Source organism: Podarcis raffonei, chromosome 13, assembly GCF_027172205.1.
Source record: "Podarcis raffonei isolate rPodRaf1 chromosome 13, rPodRaf1.pri, whole genome shotgun sequence".
In the NCBI taxonomy this organism is placed as follows: Eukaryota; Metazoa; Chordata; class Lepidosauria; order Squamata; family Lacertidae; genus Podarcis; species Podarcis raffonei.
The window spans coordinates 51,884,888-51,905,681 of record NC_070614.1 but is presented as its reverse complement, the minus strand read 5'-3'; the positions used below and the strand labels follow the sequence as shown (position 1 = coordinate 51,905,681).

Here is a 20,794-nt window from a genome sequence, read left to right as displayed (position 1 = left end):
AATTAGGGGAAATCGCTTTGCAAAAATGTCTATATCAAGCAAAAAAAATGTGTACATGAAAATAAATTTGCGCCAAGATGCTGGTGAACTTTCACAAGGATTTCTTTTCTGTTTAAAAATGGCAGACCGCCGTAAAAATGGGAAGCACCACGCTTAGGACTGGAAAAACAACAACATGAAAGTAAAGGAAGCTGAGACTGCCAGATTCAATCGCCGCCCTGTCCCTACACACAACACACACGCAAAACCTCGCACAACCGCCCACAATCACAACCGAAATCTGGTCAGGCCGTTCCCAGCCACTCAGCAATCACACAACTACGCATCGGACTGAGGCCTCGTCTGCACTGCGCATTTAAAGCAGAATCACGGCGTTTTAAACAGTGTGTCGTCGTCCCCCAAAGGATCCTGGGAGATGTAGTTTGTTATGGGCGCTGAGAGTCCTTAGGAGACTCCTCTGAGATGCCAGGAAACAGGGAATTACCGTATTTTTCACTCTATAAGACGCACCAGACCACAAGACGCACCTAGTTTTTGGAGGAGGAAAACAAGAGAAAAATATTCTGAATCTCAGAAGCCAGAACAGCAAGAGGGATCGCTGCGCAGTGAAAGCAGCAATCCCTCTTGCTGTTCTGGCTTCTGGGATAGCTGCGCAGCCTGCATTCGCTCCATAAGACGCACACACATTTCCCCTTACTTTTTAGGAGGGAAAAAGTGAGTCTTAGAGAGCAAAAAATACGGTATGTTCACATGTGTAAATACGTACAATTTTTTGGCAAAGGGCGTTTAAGGAGATAACAGAAATCACTGACTTAAAGCTGACCAAAAGTCCAGAGGTTGCATTATTATCAATTTATGATAGGGCGGACAGTTCGCAGGCGACGAAGGACTTGCTCACAAATTTATTGACAGCTGCACAAATTATTATAGCTAGGAAGCAGAAGGGCCAAGGGGAATATAAAATGGAAGAATGCTATAAAGAGGTGTGGGATATAGCTGTTTATGATAAATTAACATCTGCCCTTAAGGTAAGACAGGGAATACGCAGGAGAAATGATTTTGAGGCGATAGGGAAGGTGTTAATAGAATTTGTCAAAACGGAAAGGGGTCAAACCATCGCTAGAGGTGTTGAAATTTTGGGAGGTTGGATGGTTACAACGGAATGGCCTTGGGGGCGTGGGGTGCTCGTTTTTATCCTTATTTATTTGTGATGATTACTTTGTCAAAATAAAAAAAATTTAAAAGGGAAAAAAAGAGGAGAGTCCTCTGTTCATGGAGGAACCATTCGCAGAGTAGTTTAACCACCAGCTATGGGAATTGTAAGTTGCTGAAGGGTACAGGGTCTCCTTGGAATCACAGAGCCGTAGAGTCGGAAGGGACCCCGGAGGTCATCCAAACCAACCCCCTGCAATGCGGGATTCCCAGCTAAAGCACCCATGACAGACGGCCTTACAACCCTCATGGAGGAGAGAGCTGTCAAAGGCTCCTTGCCACAATGGCTATGCACTGCCCCCACAGCTGGGATAGCGACTCTCGCACTCGGATCCTGCTCGCCATGAAAACAGGAAGCTGGGCTGGACAGGTCGCACCAGCATCCTGTCTCTCCTGTTTTTGGCACCCGTGGCGAACTACATTTCCCAGGATCCCTTGGGGGAGAAGCTGTGAATGTTGAGAGCGACCTCGTTGTGCGTTAAATGTGCAAAGGGGGATTAGTGAGCTGGGGGGGGGGCAGGAGATGGGTGTGTGTGCTTTTGCTTGGGAAAAGGATGGCGGCTTCTCGGGAAAAGATGCGCCGCCGTACTCCCTAATCCTCTTGGTCCGCCTTGGCCTGCCCTACGTCGGCTCCGGGGCAGCTGTGGGGCCAGATAGTGTTGCTCCTGGATTGCACCTCGTCAAAGTCCAGCTCGTGGCCTTGAACCCGGATCCCACGCAGGCAGCCCCGGAAGAAACTCCTCTCCTGGGCCGCCGGGAATTTTTCCTGTCCTGCAACGGAATAGAAATGGAATGGAATGGGTGGGTGGGTATCACAATGGAGGAAAGATGACTTATATGCACTTATAGGCAATGGCCTAAAAAGGTAAAGGTAAAGGGACCCCTGACCATTAGGTCCAGTCGTGGCCGACTCTGGGGTTGCGGCACTCATCTCACTTTATTGGCCGAGGGAGCCGGCGTTATCCGGGTCATGTGGCCAGCATGACTAAGCCGCTTCTGGTGAACCAGAGCAGTGCACGGAAACGCCGTTTACCTTCCTGCCAGAGTGGTACCTATTTATCTACTTGCACTTTGATGTGCTTTTGAACTACTAGGTTGGCGGGAGCAGGGACCAAGCAACGGGAGCTCACCCCGTCGCGGGGATTCGAACCGCCAACCTTCCGATCTGCAAGTCCTAGGCTCTGTGGTTTAACCCACAGCGCCACCCGCCTAGACAGCATCTTAAAAAGCAGAGACATCACCTTGCCAACAAAGGTCCGTATAGTTAAAGCTATGGTTGTCCCAGTAGTGATGTATGGAAGTGAGAGCTGGACCATAAAGAAGGCTGATCGCCAAATAATGGATGCTTTTGAATTCTGGTGCTGGAGGAGACTCTTGAGAGTCCCATGGACTGCAAGAAGATCAAACCGATCCATTCTGAAGGAAATCAGCCATGAGTGCTCACTGGAAGGACAGATCCTGAAGCTGAGGCTCCAAGACTTTGGCCACCTCATGAGAAGAGAAGACTCCCTGGAAAAGACCGTGATGTTGGGAAAGATGGAGGGCACAAGGAGAAGGGGGTGACAGAGGACGAGATGGTTGGATAGTGTTTTCGAGGTTACCAGCATGAGTTTGACCAAACTGCGGGAGGTAGTGGAGGACAGAGGTGCCTGGCGTGCTCTGGTCCAGGGGGTCACGAAGAGGCGGACACGACTAAACGACTAAGCAACAACAACAAAACCTCTCTAGGAGGATGGTAAGGGGTGCAGTCTGGGGGAAGGTTCAGAGGGCCAGGTGGAGAGGTCTGGGGGCCACATCCTGGAGCTGAGATTCCCCGCCCCTTTGCAGGGGGGACATACACATTTCTTAGGGGGACACCTACCAGGCAGCCCCCCAACGACGAAGTCCCCCTTTTTCCCCAGCCAGATGTGCTTCAGGCTTTCGAAATCCAGTTTTGGGGTGGGCTTCGAGGTCTCCGTGTCGCCCAGGCGGAGAGTGGCGTGGGACGGGGTGATGCTCAGGAGCAGGGGGGCGTCCAGGCAGCCCCCCAGGGGGAAGGGCACCTGAAGGACCGTCTTGTTCCCCAGGTGAGCCATCAGATCCTGGAGCACGAAATGGGGGGAGAGAGAAGGGCAGGCAGTTAGGAACCTGGCCAGCCAAGAGAGATCTCTGGAACTCACAGACACATGACGGGCAGGAAAAAAGGTGGCTGGTGGCGAAATGTGAAGTCTCCCCGAAGGTGGGTGTTGGCTGGTGCCATGACCAGAGACGATGATGATGATGATGATGATGATGATGATGATGATGATAATGATAATGATAATGATAATAATGATGTGGTACCTCGGGTTAAGTACTTAATTCGTTCCGGAGGTCTGTACTTAACCTGAAACTGTTCTTAACTTGAAGCACCACTTTAGCTAATGGTGCCTCCTGCTGCCGCTGTGCCGCCGGAGCCCGATTTCTGTTCTTATCCTGAAGCAAAGTTCTTAACCTGAGGTACTATTTCTGGGTTAGCAGAGTCTGTAACCTGAAGTGTATGTAACCTGAGGTACCACTGTACAGTGGTACCTCGGGTTAAGTACTTAATTCGTTCCGGAGGTCCGTACTTAACCTGAAACTGTTCTTAACCTGAAGCACCACTTTAGCTAATGGGGCCTCTTGCTGCCGCCGCTCCGCCGGAGCACGATTTCTGTTCTCATCCTGAAGCAAAGTTCTTAACCCGAGGTACTATTTCTGGGTTAGCAGAGTCTGTAACCTGAAGCGTATGTAACCCGAGGTACCACTGTAATAATAATTTATTATTTATATCCTGCCCATCTGGCTGAGTTTTTCCAGCCACTCTGGGTGGCTTCCAACAAAATATCAAAATACAGAAGTCCTTCAGATATTAAAAGCTTCCCTAAACAGGGCTACCTTCAGATGTCTCCTAAAAGTCTGGTAGTTGTTTATTTCCTTGATATCTGGTGGGAGGGCGTTCCACAGGGTGGGTGCCACCACCGAGAAGGCCCTCTGCCTGGTTCCCTGTAACCTCACTTCCCACAGGGAGGGAACCGCCAGAAGGCCCTTGGCACTGGACCTCAGTGTCTGGCTGAGCGATGGGGATGGAGACGCTCCTTCAGGTATACCAGATTCCCCCACAACCTACGTTTGCAGGAGGTTAGGCTCTCCCGTCCATCTTTGGCGAGATGTTTGGTGGGGTCAGACCGGAGCGATTGGTCGACAGCCAACCTGGGGTCTTCCATCCATTTTGGACTACAATTCCCATCAGTCCGAGCCAGCACACCTGTGTTGCAAGGGCTGATGGGAGAATGGCCACCTTGGCCAGGGACCAGAGTGGTTTAATCACCCATCTCTCTTCCCAGGGAACTCTGGGAAATGTAGTTGTAACAACTCCCAGCACCCTCAAGAAACTACAACTCCCAGAATTCTTTGGGGGGAAAGGAAGCCATGACAGTTCTCCCTGTTTGCTTAACGTGCGGTTCACATGCGCCCCATGCTTTTTGCATTTTGTACACCCATGTGTCCATTATTTCAGGGTCTCTGGGGTGTTGCTGTTTTGGGGGCCACGCCTCTTCCGTCCCCCCCTTCCTCGGGGGTCTACATGGTGCAGCCCTCACCGTGCGATGCAGGCTCAAGCGCAGGGGGAAAGCGGAAGCAGCCAGCAGGGGCGCTGACTGCGGTGCGGCCCCGATCCACATCTCCACAGTCAGGGACCAGCTCCGGTTGGCAGAGATGACTCCGGTAGGGAGGCCTGGAGGGTGAGAGTTGTGCGGGGGGGGGGAGAGAGAAGAGGGGGGGGTTATAAGCTTATTGAGAGTTACACAGTCCTCATTGTATCATAACTGAGAGGAGAGAGAACGACTGGACCAACACAAAAAAAAAATTGGGAAGAAAAAATATGGACAAATAATTATTCCACGCAGGAAGCTCCTGCAGCCAATCAGAAGCCCTGTCAGGCGTCCGGGTTCCAAAAAACGTTCGCAAACCGGAACACTCACTTCCGGGTTTGTGGCGTTCGGGAGCCAAAGCGTTTGAGTCGCGAGGCGTTCGCGAACCAAGGTATACTCATAGGAACACCCTGAACTCTGGCAGCAGATCTCTGATTGATAGTTGATAGTATAAAGACTAAGGCTGGGCTGGATGAATCCCTAGCCGGAATTAAGATTGCCGGAAGAAATATCAACCACCTCAGATATGCAGATGACACAACCTTGATGGCAGAAAGTGAGGAGGAATTAAAGAACCTTTCAATGAGGGTGAAAGAGGAGAGCGCAAAATATGGTCTGAAGCTCAACATCAAAAAAAGGAAGATCGTGGCCTCTGGGCCCATCACCTCCTGGCAAATAGAAGGGGAAGAAATGGAGGCAGTGAGAGATTTTACTTTCTTGGGCTCCATGATCACTGCAGATGGTGACAGCAGCCACGAAATTAAAAGACGCCTGCTTCTTGGGAGAAAAGCAATGACAAACCTAGACAGCATCTTAAAAAGCAGAGACATCACCTTGCCAACAAAGGTCCCTATAGTTAAAGCTCTGGTTGTCCCAGTAGTGATGTATGGAAGTGAGAGCTGGACCATAAATAAGGCTGATCGCCAAAGAATGGATGCTTTTGAATTCTGGTGCTGGAGGAGACTCTTGAGAGTCCCGTGGACTGCAAGAAGATCAAACCTCTCCATTCTGAAGGAAATCAGCCATGAGTGCTCACTGGAAGGACAGATCCTGAAGCTGAGGCTCCAAGACTTTGGCCACCTCATGAGAAGAGAAGACTCCCTGGAAAAGACCCTGATGCTGGGAAAGATGGAGGGCCCAAGGAGAAGAGGACGACGGAGGACGAGATGGTGGGACAGTGTTCTCGAAGCTACCAGCATGAGTTTGACCAAACTGTGGGAGGCAGTGGAAGACAGGGGGGCCTGGCGTGCTCTGGTCCAGGGGGCCACGAAGAGTCGGACACGACTAAACGACTCAACAACAACAACAAAGTTGTGCTGGGTGTACCACTAAGGTTCATAAGTCTAATTGCCTATAATTCAGCAACCGGGTCGCAGCCTCCCTCATTCACAGCAGCTTGCAGATCGAGCGCGAGGGAAGCACCACAGCGAGGGCATTGCGGCAGCCTGTCCTTAAGGCAACCGGTGTCAGGAGTGCATCGCAATAGAAGGTCTGTGGCTTTTGCTTTTCAGCTCAAGGGAACAGAGATCTAGGCTTGGGTTGCAGAATTGGGGGAGCAAGACATTCGTGGGGTCCTGCCCGGCTGGTACCTGATAGGGAGAAGGTGGCCAGTCCGTTCCCCGGGAAGAAACTCCCCCTGCGGATGGTGGGGAAGCAGACCTTGGTGTCTTTGTCCTCCAGAGACGTCCCTTCCAGCCATTCGGTGCTTTTGTTCAGCCAATTCCATCGCCTCATGCAGCCATCCATGGCCGGGTTGAGCTGGAAGGCAAAGGGAGTGAAGAGGGTGAAGGGCAGGGAGAGGAAAACCAAAATTCGACAGGGACAAATGCAAGGTTCTGCACTTAGGGAGGAAAAACTAGGGGTGGAGATATAGGGTGTGAGCCCCTGTTGTAAACAAAATCTGTTCTTTTTCCCTTATGGGGTATCCAAGAGCCCATATAGAGTCCTTACATAGGTTCCCTATTGGTAGGAGAGAATAACAGAGGCCAACCAGAGAATATTGAGAAGCAAAGCAGCTAGTAAGCTTGATCTTTATTGATCTGTAGCAACAGGGTGTTCCCCTCACTTGCAGGAGAGAGGAAGGACCCAGAAAAATGGTGTGCATGGCCTTATAAAGACTTTTGAAATTGCCACCCTGTCAATCAAGACCAACCCCAGAAACATCATACATACATCACAAAAAAGGCGGAACATTTTAATATTGTTTTTCTCCTGTCATTGTTTATCTCCTGTCTGGCAGGATACTTGATTGGATTTCCTGGGTAGCCTGGCTAGTCTTTTGTAGTGATAAATACTTAGTTCCTGGGCCAGGTCACAGGCTCACACCTTATTCAAACACAGACATACCCTTAAGACAGGATTTGTGAAGGAAAAGACAATGGGGAGGCTTTTCCACTTTGACCTTGCAGAGAAAACATTTGGTCAGTTTAGGAATCAAAATGGTTCCAGGTCGGTCTTCCTGTGCTGATCTATGTATGTGCTTGGTTGGTACACTTATGAACATTACCATATATCTAAGAGCATAAAATTCCTATCACACCCCCCAACTCGACAGCAGCGCATGTGGAAAGGGATCTAGGGGTCCCAGGGGAGCGTGAGACAGTGGTGTGGTGCTACGCGCAGCGGTTCTCAACCTGTGGGTCCCCAGATGTTGTTAGACTACAACTCCCATCATCCCTAGCTAGCGAGGCCGGAGCTCAGGGATGATGGGAGTTGTAGTCCAACAACATCTGGGGACCACAGGTTGAGAACTGCTGTGCTACGGCGTAAAGAGCTATTCTAGGCTGCATCAACAGAAGCTTTGTGTCCAGGTCATGGATAGGCAAACTAAGGCTCTGGGGACTACAGTTCCCATCATCCCTGACCACTGGTCCTGCTAGCAAGGGATCATGGGAGTTGTAGGCCAAAAAAACATCTGGAGGGCAGAGGTTGAGGAAGCCTGATCTAACCCATGGGAAGGCAAACTAAGGCTCGGGGGCCGGATCCGGCCCAATCGCCTTCTCAATCCGGCCCACGGACAGTCCAGGGATCAGCGTGTTTTTATATGAGCAGAATGTGTGCTTTTATTTAAAATGCAACTCTGAGTTATTTGTGTAGGAATTTGTTCATTTTTATTTTTTTCAAAATATAATCCGGCCCCCCACAAGGTCTGAGGGACAGTGGACTGGCCCCCTGCTGAAAAAGTTTGCTGACTCCTGATTCCAAGTCAAGGGAAGTCATAATATTCTTCTACTGTGCCTTCGTCAGACCCCACATGGAATCCTGTGTCCAGTTCTGGGAGCCACAATTTAAGAAGAATGTTGACAAGCTGGAAGATGTGCAGAGAAGGTTGACCAAGATGACCAGAGGTCTGGAAACCACGCCTGATGAGGAACGGTCGAAGGAGCTGGGTATGTTTTGATTAGAGGAGACCAGGAGGAGATATGAGGGCCATCTTCAAATATCTGAAGGTGTATCACACGGAAGATGGAGAAAGCTTGCTTTCTCCTGATCCGGAGGGTAGGACTCGAAACCATGGCTTCAAGTTTCAAGAAAGGAGATTCCGGCTAAATATTAGGAAGAACTTTCTGACAGCAAGAGCTGTTCAACAGGGGAACAGACTCCTTTGGAAAGTGGTGGACTCTCCTTCCTTGAAGATTTTTAAGCAGATGTTGGACGGCCATCTGACGTTGAGATTCCAGCATTGTACGGGGTTGGACTAGATGACCGTGGGGCACATTGCAAATTGCAATTCATTTCAAAATAAGCCCCCCTCTTCTGAGTGTGGGTTTTCTAGACTGATTTGCACTCCTAGTTTCATGTACCGTATTTTTCACTCCATAAGACGCACCTGACCATAAGATGCACCTAGTTTTTAGAGGAGGAAAACACTGGGTGTATGATTTTTGTGGTTCATGCTGTGGCCACAGACATGTGATCTGATGGTGAATTTGGGGTGACCAATGTAAAAATCCTGAGGATCCATGGGCTTTTACCTCCCCCTTCCCAGGCAGCCTTCTCTAGCCTCCCTTATTTCTCTTGCGATCCCACAGATCAGCTGTTTCCTTTCAACACTCCCTTCCCTCTTGTTTGCCTTAGTGCCTTTTCCTTAGCTGGAGCAGTTTTTTGCTCCTCCTTTTCTTCTCATTTCTCTCTATTGCTTTAGTGTTCCCGTTTCCCCCTTTGCAAGTTTGCTGTCTTTACCTCCCCCTCCCAGGCAGCCTCCTTTATCTCTAGCGTCCCTTATCTCTCTCCCTGATTGGGCAAACGATCAGCGGCTTTGTTTCAACACCCCCTTCCCTCTTAAAAAAAAAAAAAGCATGATCTGCTTTTGCCCCTAAAGCCATGGTTTCCCCAGTAGTGATGTATGGAAGTGAGAGCTGGACCATCAAGAAGGCTGATCGCCGAAGAATTGATGCTTTTGAATTCTGGTGCTGGAGGAGACTCTGGAGAGTCCCATGGACTGCAAGAAGATCAAACCTCTCCATTCTGAAGGAAATCAGCCCTGAGTGCTCACTGGAAGGACAGATCCTGAAGCTGAGGCTCCAAGACTTTGGCCACCTCATGAGAAGAGAAGACTCCCTGGAGAAGACCCTGATGTTGGGAAAGATGGAGGGCACAAGGAGAAGGGGGCGACAGAGGACGAGATGGTTGGATAGTGTTTTCGAGGTTACCAGCATGAGTTTGACCAAACTGCGGGAGGTAGTGGAGGACAGAGGTGCCTGGCGTGCTCTGGTCCATGGGGTCACGAAGAGTCGGACACGGCTAAACAACTAAACAACAACAACAAATTCGGCTCCAGGGACCACACATTTGCTCCATAAGACGCACAGACATTTCCCCTTACATTTTAGGAAGAAAAAAGTGCGTCTTCTGGAGCGAAAAATACGGTAATCTATTCCCACACACACACACACACACACACATTTATTTGTGGGCCTGTTGTGATAGGCCAGGGGTCAGCAACCTTTTTCAGCAGGGGGGCCGGTCCACTGTCCCTCCATCCTTGTGGAGGGCTGGACTATATTTTGAAGAAGAAAAAATGAATGAACGAATTCCTATGCCCCACAAATAACTCAGAGATGTATTTTAAATAAAAGCACACATTCTACTCATGGAAAAACACACTAATTCCTGGACTGTCCGCGGGCCGGATTGAGAAGGCGATTGGGCCGGATCCGGCCCCCGGGCCTTAGGTTGCCTACCCTTGTGATAGACAGCTGTCTCTCGCACCCAGCTAAATTGCCGGAGGAAACTGTGTTTTGGTTTGCACCGTAGAGATTAAGGGATGTTATTGCCGTTCAGATTTCTTCGCCTGAGGCTGCAGCTAATTCTGTTTCTGTTGAGGCAGCTGGGGCGACAGAAATTCAAACCTGGCTTTTGCTGCTTCGATGGTACGTGAGGAGATTTATTATGACGCTTTAGTACAATTATAACGTTTAACCGTACAACTGCTGCTAAGATTGTAAAAGCTAAAATTTGGGGAGCGGGGGTGCAGGGCGTATTTCCTGCTATATCTGAATGGATGGAGAAAATGTTGTCCATTTGATTAAGCTGACTTACTACAAAAGAATACATATAAACCAGCCTCGCAGGATTATGAATCATCTAGGCCAGGGGTCAGCAACCTTTTTCCGCAGGGGGCCGGTCCACTGTCCCTCAGACCTTGTGGGGGCCGGACTATATTATGAAAAAAATAAATGAACGAATTCCTATGCCCCACAAATAACCCAGAGATGCATTTTAACTAAAAGCACACATTCCACTCATGTAAAAACATGCTGATTCCCGGACCGTCCACGGGCCGAATTGAGAAGGTGATTGGGCCGGATCCGGCCCCCGGGCCTTAGTTTGCCTACCCCTGATCTAGCCCAACTCCCTACAACGCAGGAATCTCGAACCCACAACTCCGAAATGTTCCACTGGCTGAGCTATGGAAAAAGGGGTATTTTTTGTACTGTTTTGGAAGAGCAAGTTCAACGATAACGTCCAACCTTGCGCTGAAACCATATTTCTCCATGCGATTTGTCTTGGGTTTATTTTGTTTAATAAAATAAATAAACAGTAAACTGACAGGAATGGTGGGTTCTTGCACGCTGCCCTGGGATCTGTTTGGAAGAAGAACGGTATAGGATTCTTAGAAACCCTCCATCCATCCATCCATCCATCAAACAGGGGCTCCATCCATGTGAAGGACCAGGTGTGCAGCCTGGGAGTCATTTTGGACTCGCCGCTGTCCATGGAGGCACAGGTCAAATCTGTGTCCAGGGCGGCTGTCTGCCAGCTCCATCTGATATGCAGGATGAGACCCTTCCTGCCCGCAGACTGTCTGGCCAGAGTGGTGCATGCTCTGGTTATCTCCTGCTTGGACTACTGCAATGCGCTCTATGTGGGGCTACCTTTGAAGGTGACCCGGAAACTACAACTAATCCAGAATGTGGCAGCCACACTGGTGACTGGGAGCAGCTGCCGAGACCACATAACACCGGTCTTGAAAGACCTACATTGGCTCCCAGTACGTTTCTGACCTCAATTCAAAGTGTTGGTGTTGACCTTGAAAGCCCTAAATGGCCTCAAAGGCCCAGTAGACCTGAAGGAGCGTCTCCACCCCCATCGTTCTGCCTGGACACTGAGGTCCAGCTCCGAGGGCCTTCTGGCGGTTCCCTCCCTGCGAGAAGTGAGGCTACAGGGAACCAGGCAGAGGGCCTTCTCGGTGTTGGCGCCCGCCCTGTGGAACGCCCTCCCACCAGATGTCAAAGAGAACAACTACCAAACTTTTAGAAGACACCTGAAGGCAGCCCTCTTTAGGGAAGCTTTTAAAGTTTGATGTATTACTGTATTTTAATATTGTGTTGGAAGCCGCCCAGAGTGGCTGGGGAAGCCCAGCCAGATGGGCGGGGTATAAATAATAAATTATTATTATTATTATTATTATTATTATTATTATTATTATTATTAGTGACCTGGTGTTCTTTCTAACTTCCACCACCAGAGGGAGCCAAGCTCACCATCTGGGGGGGCCAGGGGGCAGCCCCCCAATATTTTCAAGAAGCACGCCCCCTAATTTCACAGCGATGCTTGGCACTGTGAAAGGACCAGTCTCCAGATATTGCAACCCCAACAAACCGTTCTGCTCTATGCTGCCGGGGACGGGGGTCCTGATGCAGAAACAGTGCCCTCTAGCGCCACCTACTGCTGGCTCCTCCAGCCATACCTGTTTCCAGCCCCGACCTGCAGCCCCTTCTAGCGTACAAGGAAGGGGATAGGCTCTAGATCACGGGAAGTAATAGTGCCACTGTATTCTGCTCTGGTCAGACCTCACCTGGAGTACTGTGTCCAGTTCTGGGCACCACCGTTCAAGAAGGACACTGACAAACTGGAACGTGTCCAGAGGAGGGCAACCAAAATGGTCAAAGGCCTGGAAACGATGCCTTATGAGGAACGGCTAAGGGAGCTGGGCATGTTTAGCCTGGAGAAGAGGAGGCTAAGGGGTGATATGATAGCCATGTTCAAATATATAAAAGGATGTCACATAGAGGAGGGAGAAAGGTTGTTTTCTGCTGCTCCAGAGAAGCGGACACGGAGCAATGGATCCAAACTGCAGGAAAGAAGATTCCACCTAAACATTAGGAAGAACTTCCTGACAGTAAGAGCTGTTTGACAGTGGAATTTGCTGCCAAGGAGTGTGGTGGAGTCTCCTTCTTTGGAGGTCTTTAAGCAGAGGCTTGACAACCATATGTCAGGAGTGCTCTGATGGTGTTTCCTGCTTGGCAGGGGGTTGGACTCCATGGCCCTTGTGGTCTCTTCCAACTCTATGATTCTATCATTCTATGATTCTTACTGGGACAAGGAGCTCCTCCATGGGGATCAGCAAGCCCCCGACGCCAATGCGCAGGGCGAAGACAGGGGCCTCCACAATGGCTTCGGAGACGTGGTTGAGGGTCAGCTGGTCAACGCCGTCCACCGCCAGCAGGACCGTGTGCCCCTCGTTCTTCGCCATGATCTGTCGGGCATAGCGGAGAGGCGTTAGGAACAGGAAAGGCCCACAATTTCCCCTTCCTTGTCTCTCTACTCTGGCAGGAACAAGGGCGACCATTCAGCGGTTGATATCATATAGGCGCATCGCTCTGCAAGCTCAGGGAGAGTGCTGGGGTTTTCTGTTTTCCTCCTCCCTCCACACTCCTTTCCCTCTCGTGTCGTGTCTACCCCACGGGAGGCTTAATATGACAAACAGGCCCGCAAACGGGTTTTTTTTTTTTTTTTACGTGGCAGGTTTCCCCCAGAAAAAGAGAGGTCTGAATTAAAGCACAGATGGGGAGAGAGATATGGACTGGAATGTCAGTTGTGACATGCAGACGCTACACAGAATTCACATGTGGGCGTGAAAGGCAAAGATCCTGTTATGTACTGAGTTGAATAGGATCCAAAATGCAGCAGTCTGATTGGTCCTAGAACAATAGGATTCAGAATGCAGCAGTCTGATTGGTCCTAGAACAATGCAGCAGTATGATTGGTCGGCAGGAGCCACCCAATCCAGCTCCAGATAGAAGTGAATCCACAACCTGATTGGCCTACAGGAGAATTCCGGAATTAGCCAATCATGTGCAGCCCATTGTGTAAATAATGTATATAAAGCAGATACTTTGAGGGGACTTTCATTCCCTCCTCACCACTATGAGCTGAATAAAGAGCATGAAATCCACCCTCGACTCTGAGTGAAAGCAGCTTGAGATTGTAAGATTGAGAGCAGGGAGTGCTTTGTCACTGACATCTCTGGGAGCCCCCTTTCCCCCTGAAGAGCGGAAGAAAAGCGCTCTGATTTTAATGTGAACAATGCCCTTCAATGCGCTTTAGTGTTGCTCAATTAACACAGAGGCTTTTTGAGCAGAAGCAAATAACCAAGGGGCTGTGTTTACTGGGGTGTTTGGAAGGGGCCAAGCTGCCTTATTCAGAGTCTGGTAAATTGTCTACACACTGACTGCAGATTTCTGGGGTTTCAGCCGAGACCACTCCCAGGCCTACTTGCAGTTCTCAGGAACTGAACCCGGGACCCTGATGCTCTCGCACAGAGCTACAGCCCTCCCTCTTCCTTTAGATCAGAGGTTCCCAAAATGGGTGGCACCTAAACAACCGAGCCTCTTGGGCTTGCCGATCAGAAGGTCAGCGGTTTGAATCCCTGCGACGGGGTGAGCTCCCGTTGCTCGGTCCCTGCTCCTGCCAACCTAGCAGTTCGAAAGCACGCCAAAAATGTAAGTACAGTGGTACCTCTGCTTGCGAACAGGATCCGTTCCAGAGCCCCATTCACAACATGAGCAGAACGCAACCCGTGTCTGCGGGTGCACGGGTCGTGATTCACCGCATGACGTCATTTTGAGCGTCTGCGCATGCGCGAGCGGCAAAACCCAGAAGTCACCCTTTCTGGTACTTCTGGGTCGCCGCAGGACGCAAACTGAAAAGATTTAACCTGAAGCAAATGTAACAAGAGGTATGACTGTAGATAAATAGGTACCAGTCCGGGGGGGAAGGTAACCGGCGTTTCCATGCGCTGCTCTGGTTCGCCAGAAGCGGCTTAGTCCTGCTGCCCACATGACCCAGAAGCTGTACACCGGCTCCCTCGGCCAATAAAGCGAGATGAGCGCTGCAACCCCAGAGTCGGTCACGACTGGACCTAATGGTCAGGGATCCCTTTACCTTTACTAACCACTACACCTTAGATATTGACACACAAAGGCCCTCCTATCCCTCCTGTTTAACAGTGCTCAATCAATCAATCATTTTATTTGCATGCCGCCTTTCCATAGTTAAAGGTAAAGGGACCCCTGACCATTAGGTCCGGTCGTGGCTGACTCTGGGGTTGCGGCGCTCATCTCGCTTTATTGGCCGAGGGAGCCGGCGTACAGCTTCCGGGTCATGTGGCCAGCAGGACTAAGCCGCTTCTGGCGAACCAGAGCAGCGCACGGAAACGCCATTTACCTTCCCGCCGGAGTGGTACCTATTTATCTACTTGCACTTTGACGTGCTTTCGAACTGCTAGGTTGTCAGGAGCAGGGACCGAGCAACAGGAGCTCAGTCCTTTACTGTCATGGGTCCTTTACCTTCACCTGAACAAATGTGGGGTTGTTTATGAAGCCAAGGGGTCAGGAGCTTGTAATAGTTTGGGGAGTGCCGGTTTAGGTCCTCCCTGGCACCTCCCAGTCGGAGACCATTTATGGGTCCTGCCCCAATATTTTGGGCATTTCAGGGGGGTCTGTGTGTGCAGAGTGAGTTGCGTCTTCATCTACCTAAACTTTGCATCTGTCACAGGAACACACCCAAACACACACCCCGTACCCGATGCCACTGGCCGTCGTCGAGGCGCCGCCCCCCGGAAACGGTGACGTTCGTCAAGGTGTTGTGGATCTGGATTTCGGGCTTCCCGTTGCGCAGAGCCAGGAGGAACCAGTTGACTCCGGGGCTCATGTCCCCGTAGAAGATCACGCCTTCCGGGTCGAAGGTGCGGAAGTCGAAATAGGAGGTGGCACTGGGGAGACGGAATCAGAAGCTGCTGAGATCAGCCAGGCCCCACTTAATCCCAGAATGGTAGAGTTGGACGGGATCTCTGAGGGTCATCTAGACCAACCCCCTGCGATGCAGGAAGCTTTTCAATGTTTAATGATTTATTGTGTTTTATATGTGTTGGAAACTGCCCAGAGTGGCTGCAGCAACCCAGTCAGATAGGTGAGGCAAAAATATTATTATTATTATTATTATTATTATTATTATTATTATTGAACTCCCAAACCAAATAATAATAATAATAATAATAATAATAATAATGGTTCGGGAGTTATCTCAACTCTAAAATTGTCCTCCTTTGTTTTCTTGGTTGCTGTTATTTTTTAAGAAGGGTTGTTCCCAGGCAGACAGAAATCCAACAGGCGAAGCCTCGCAAACCACACGAAGCTGCCTCTTTCAGAGTCAGATCATTGGCCCATCTCTCTAAATATTGCCTGTTCTGACTGGCGTCTCTAACTGAGAGATCTTTAGCGTATTCCCTGCCGTCCTTTAATGAGAGGGGCCAAAAACTGAACCAGCGACTTCTTGTGCAAAGAATCTGCCTATGGAGAGCCATATCTACCTCAGTATTGTCTACACCAACCCGCAGCCCAGTTTTCCTCAGAGTTTTTCAGACAGGGAGTCCTTTCCCAGCCCTCAGGGATTGAACCTGGGACATTCTTTTTTTTTAAAATGCTTTTTATTAAATTTTCAAAAACAAAGTCAAGTAAAACATAAACTCTTCCATTCAACATTTTAGTATTTTCTTATTTACCCTGCGCTTTATCGCACTCAGACTTCCTTCCTTCCCTGCTTCGGCTTTCACAAATTAACATCCACTCTTACAGATTCTTATTTACACTCCATCCACATCTCGATTTATGTTCACCCTGCTACAGTTTTTAAGCTTCTACAGTTATTCCGTATGTACACAACAAATTTACTCCACTCCTCTTCAAACTTTGTTTGGTATCTAATCTTATAAGTCATTTTCGCCAATTCAAGATATTCAAACATTTTCGTCTGCCACTCCGTTAAAGCTGGGATCTCCTGGGTTTTCCATTTCTGGGCCACAAGAATCCTAGCGGCGGTCATGGCATACATAAATAATTTACAATCCTCTTTTCTTAATTCATCTCCTATTATCCCTAGCAAGAAAGCCTCTGGTTTCTTTGGGAATGTGTATTTAAACAGTTTTTTTTTTCATTTCGTTATATATCATGTCCCGAAAAAAATTCATTTTTTCGCAACAAAGCCTGCTGGAAGTGTAAATTAAAGGATGGTGAATTTTTCCACATGTGGTGGACATGCGAACCTGGGACATTCTGCATGATGCTCTACCCCTTGAGCGACAGCCTGACCCCACCCCATATCAGTTCATCTTTGGGGGGAAAGATACTGCACCTGTTGAATTTCCGTCTGTTTTTCTTGCCCTTGTTAAAGCCACAGAGGCATTTTCCTGCCCCTCAGTCCCATTCCATCAGTTTTATAAACGCACTGGAAATCCAGAAACTTTCTCAGGTTCTCAGGTTTTTTTCCTTCTTTTCATAATTTCAGTGGGGTTTTGACAAGAAATTTTCCGCCCCGGGCACCCCCTGACCTTGCTACGCCACTGCCCCAATGGCTCTCAGGACCTCGCGGCATGACTCAGGTGCTTACCTTGTCACCGTACGTGGATCAATGACCAATGTGGCTGTCGGGGAGGGGTCTCCCCATCTCTGCCCAACGTTCAAAGCACCTGCCTCTCCAGAGACGGACTGGAAGCACTGGCCGTACTGGGGGGAAAAGATATAATGGCCATTTACCATCATTGGCCACTAGGTGGCAGCACCGACCCGGAAAAGAAATAGGGAACGGGTGAATTACCAGAACTGATCGGTAGGTGGTGCTGCTGCTGCTGCTGCAAATAAAGAATATTCCACAGTTCATTACACCTCAATGCCACAAGGTGGCGCTGTTGCCCCGTTAAAATTTAATACATATTTTTCCCCCTGCGTAAACTGCTTTAGAAAGCCAATTGCAATTAATTAATAGCAGGGCTCGTTTTCGGTGCAGCTCCGAGCGATTGTCAATTCGGCGTTTCTTTTTTGCGCTGGCGTCTCGTGGGAATGAAATCTGGATTAATTCCGCGGGGGAAGAAAAATAACTCTTGGAAGCGGAATTAAGTCCTATTTGCCTTAAATAAATGAATAAGGAGCTGCAATAGACGCCTTATTTACCCACCCACCCGGAAGGGGGCTTCTACGCCTTTAAATTGTGCAATAGGCAGAATTTCAACCTATAAAGCTTTAGTCAGTAGGAAGTGGAGGTGGCGGGCTTCACCTGTTGAATTTCTGCCTGCAGCCCAGCTGTGAAAGGCCCTGGGGCCCTAGAATACACTTGCCACTCAAACAGAGGCCACTAGATGCAAGTCAATCGAAGCCCCTTCCTGCTGTGGGGATGAGCAGTTATACTGTATTAGCTGTAAGGCTATTATTATTATTATTATTATTATTATTAAAGATTTAAAGATTTAAAGGTAAAGGTAAAGGGACCCCTGACCATTAGGTCCAGTCGTGGCCGACTCTGGGGTTGCGGCGCTCATCTCGCTTTATTGGCCAAGGGAGCCGGCGTACAGCTTCTGGGTCATGTGGCCAGCAGGACTAAGCCGCTTCTGGCGAACCAGAGCAGCGCACGGAAACGCCGTTTACCTTCCCGCTGGAGTGGTACCTATTTATCTACTTGCACTTTGACATGCTTTCGAACTGCTAGGTTGGCAGGAGCTGGGACCGAGCAACGGGAGCTCACCCCATCGCGGGGATTCGAACCGCCGACCTTCTGATCGGCAAGTCCTAGGCTCTGTGGTTTAACCCACAGCGCCACCCGCAATTCATTACTTTACAAAAATACATGCATTGCATTTTCTACAGATCAGTTTCATTTGCCGCAAGATGTTAGTGTTGCATGCAGTATTGGGTTGGGAAGAGAGGAGGGGGAAATAGTGGAAAGGGACACAAGACCCCAACTTCTCCTCTTCTTCCTCTTCTTCTTCTTCTTCTTCTTCTTCTTCATCATCTCTCAGGAATTAAACCAATTGAACCAACACAGGCCACTTCCTGGGACCTCTGCTTCAGCCCTGGTTTCCTCTTCTTTTTATTATTGATTAATATTATCATTATCTTTAAAATTAAATTGGGCAAAAAAAATCTATCAGTGTCCATCCCCCCCCCGCCCTTTCATCATTACCATCACTGTTTTTTAGTATTTCACCTTATTTCTTTGCTATTGTTGTTTTTCTTTTCTTTTCCCCTTTTTTGTTTGTTGCTTTTAAAGACACACACAATGAAACAGATTATTTAATAATAATATATTTTTCCTCCCCCTCATTCTCCCAAAGGGTTTTTTATGTACCCTTTTATTTTTATGATTATATATAGGTAGGTGGGTAAACTACTACTTCAACATTTTTAGTTCTTTCTTTCTTTCTTCTTTTCTTTTCTTTTCCTTCTTTCTTTTTCTCCCCCCTTTCTTTCTTTCTTTCCTTCCTTCCTTCCTTCCTCTTCTCTTTTTCCTTCTCCGCCCTCCACAAAGCTGTAAGGCGATTATTATTTCAAAAAATAAACACAGTGTGTTTGGGGGCGGGTATTGTTTTTGTTTGTTATGACGACATGTATTTTTGTCTTTTTATATTGTAACCAGCCCAGTGATCTTCAGATAGAGCAGCATAGCTGTGAAAGGGGCTAGGAGCCCGTCAGGAAAAAAACATGGCAGGGACCAAGTAATTCAGTTCTTTACTTTCAAAATCTTAGGTGACCTGTGGGGAAAAAAAACCCTTCCCAAACTCTAAAAACTCATCCTGCAGCAGTAAAAAGTGGAAGGAAGTAATTTCCCATCAGCCACTGCTTCTCCATTTCAGGGAGGAAACTACAAACCCCATGATGCTTTGCGAAGGCAGCCTCCAGGGAAAACCTCACCTGTTGAGCTCCTGCCTGCGGCGCAGTTGCGAAAAGGCGCCAGGGATTTTGTGAGGGCAGAGCCATCATTTCACGAAGGATATTTATTTCCTGTGCCTCTCTTCTTTAAAGAGAGCTTAATCCCTCCCCCATCCTACGAGCCGGACATTCTTTTCCCTGGCACTGCTGTAGGCACTCTGGACATGCTCAGAGGGATCTCCAGCACGAAATGTCCCCGAGGCTGAACCCAAAGCATCAGCGGGAGATGTGGGGCTGAACGCAGCCCACCCCGAGCCCAGTCTCCTGTCTGGGAAGCAGGAGGAGTCCGCCACTCCCATCAGAAGAATCCTGTGGCAGGGAGTTCCACAGTTTAAGTGCACAAAAGAGGACTTCCTTTGGCCTGGCCTGACTCTTCCAACGCTCACCTTCATCGTACACCCACAAGTTCTAGTGGGAGGGAGGAAATTATCCAGGCCAGGCTTACTTTTATAAACGTTGTGGCATCCTATGACGCAGACGACGTTTTCCCTGCTTCCGGCGTTGCTGCAAGCCCTCTGGACGTGCTCAGAGGGCCCTCCGGCACGAAACGCCCTGAGGCCGAATCCAGGCACAGCTGGGGTATACGGGACCCAGGTGTGCCCCCCGAAATCTTCCCAACACCCCTCTCCCAGACGGTTGCTCCCCACTACCTGGCAAATCTCCCAAACTCACCTTGGGAACGTGGACCCCCAAGATGTCCTGCAGCCGCTCCCCGGCCGCCCGAGAGGGTCCTGAGACCACCAGGAGGACCAGACAAGGCCAGATGGGGTTCATTTCTCCGGAGAGCGTCAAGATTCAACAGAGTCTGGCAGAGACTGCAGCCGCGAGCCGGGATATGCGGTGGGCAAACAGCGATAATTCTGCACTGTCAGGAAAGGTTGTTGACATAAACTCATCAGGTCAAGGCTTGCATGGACGCAGCAGAAATCCATGGGGGCAGGGAGACGGGGTTTGGGGGCCCGGAGCCTGAGCCCGGCTCTCTGGAGTTTCACGGCACATCCAGGTGTGCTCCTGCATCTTCCATCCTGGTGCCCAAAAATCGCCACCTGGACTCGTCTTCTCCGTTCGCCAGCCTCTCCGGACCACACGGCGTTTCTTTCCCTTTGTTCTAAATGGTTTTATTTGAACAGACGATAGGAGAGGTAAGCCTTGTCCAAGCTTCGAAGCAAAAAGAAGGGGAGCGTTTGCCAAACAAGAAACAAGGCCTCTCTCTTTTCTTGCAAGCCAAAGAGCTCCTTTGCAAAGATGCGCTTTGCAAGAAGCTCGTTTGGAGAGCCGTCGGCAGCACGATAAAACGGCGCAAGGCCCACAACTGCAGTCTTGTAATGGCAAGCAGCCACATCGCAAGGCCTCCTCGCACAACAAAAACGAAAGATGCTCCATTTAAGGCAAGCCTCACCCCATGCCCCATATGGGACGGGGGTGGCGCTGTGGGTTAAACCACTGAGC

The 20,794-nt window shown here is 49.4% G+C and overlaps 1 protein-coding gene across 1 annotated transcript; it reads right to left on the bottom strand.

Moving 5' to 3' along the window:
* Positions 1-1,252: 1,252 nt before the first annotated feature.
* On the bottom strand, positions 1,253-20,492 carry SHBG (sex hormone binding globulin). Its single transcript, XM_053362078.1, has 8 exons — positions 20,018-20,492; positions 17,034-17,149; positions 15,171-15,360; positions 12,682-12,843; positions 6,452-6,620; positions 4,812-4,945; positions 3,074-3,293; positions 1,253-1,983 (listed from the first exon to the last, which is right to left on the bottom strand). Exons 1-8 carry the CDS (start codon positions 20,117-20,119, stop codon positions 1,805-1,807), a joined length of 1,272 nt encoding a protein of 423 aa, XP_053218053.1. The 5' UTR covers positions 20,120-20,492; the 3' UTR covers positions 1,253-1,804.
* Between the last annotated feature and the right edge of the window lie 302 nt (positions 20,493-20,794).

What these genes read in the sequence shown, in the direction of transcription:
- SHBG (XM_053362078.1), bottom strand. Translation starts at nt 20,119, where the DNA reads ATGAACCCCATCTGGCCTTGTCTGGTCCTCCTGGTGGTCTCAGGACCC. An exon ending in GATCCACGTACGGTGACAAG is followed by an intron (nt 15,361 to 17,033) that starts GTAAGCACCTGA and finishes CCGTCTCCCCAG; the next exon opens with TGCCACCTCCTATTTCGACT. An exon ending in ACGACGGCCAGTGGCATCGG is followed by an intron (nt 12,844 to 15,170) that starts GTACGGGGTGTG and finishes TATGCCCGACAG; the next exon opens with ATCATGGCGAAGAACGAGGG.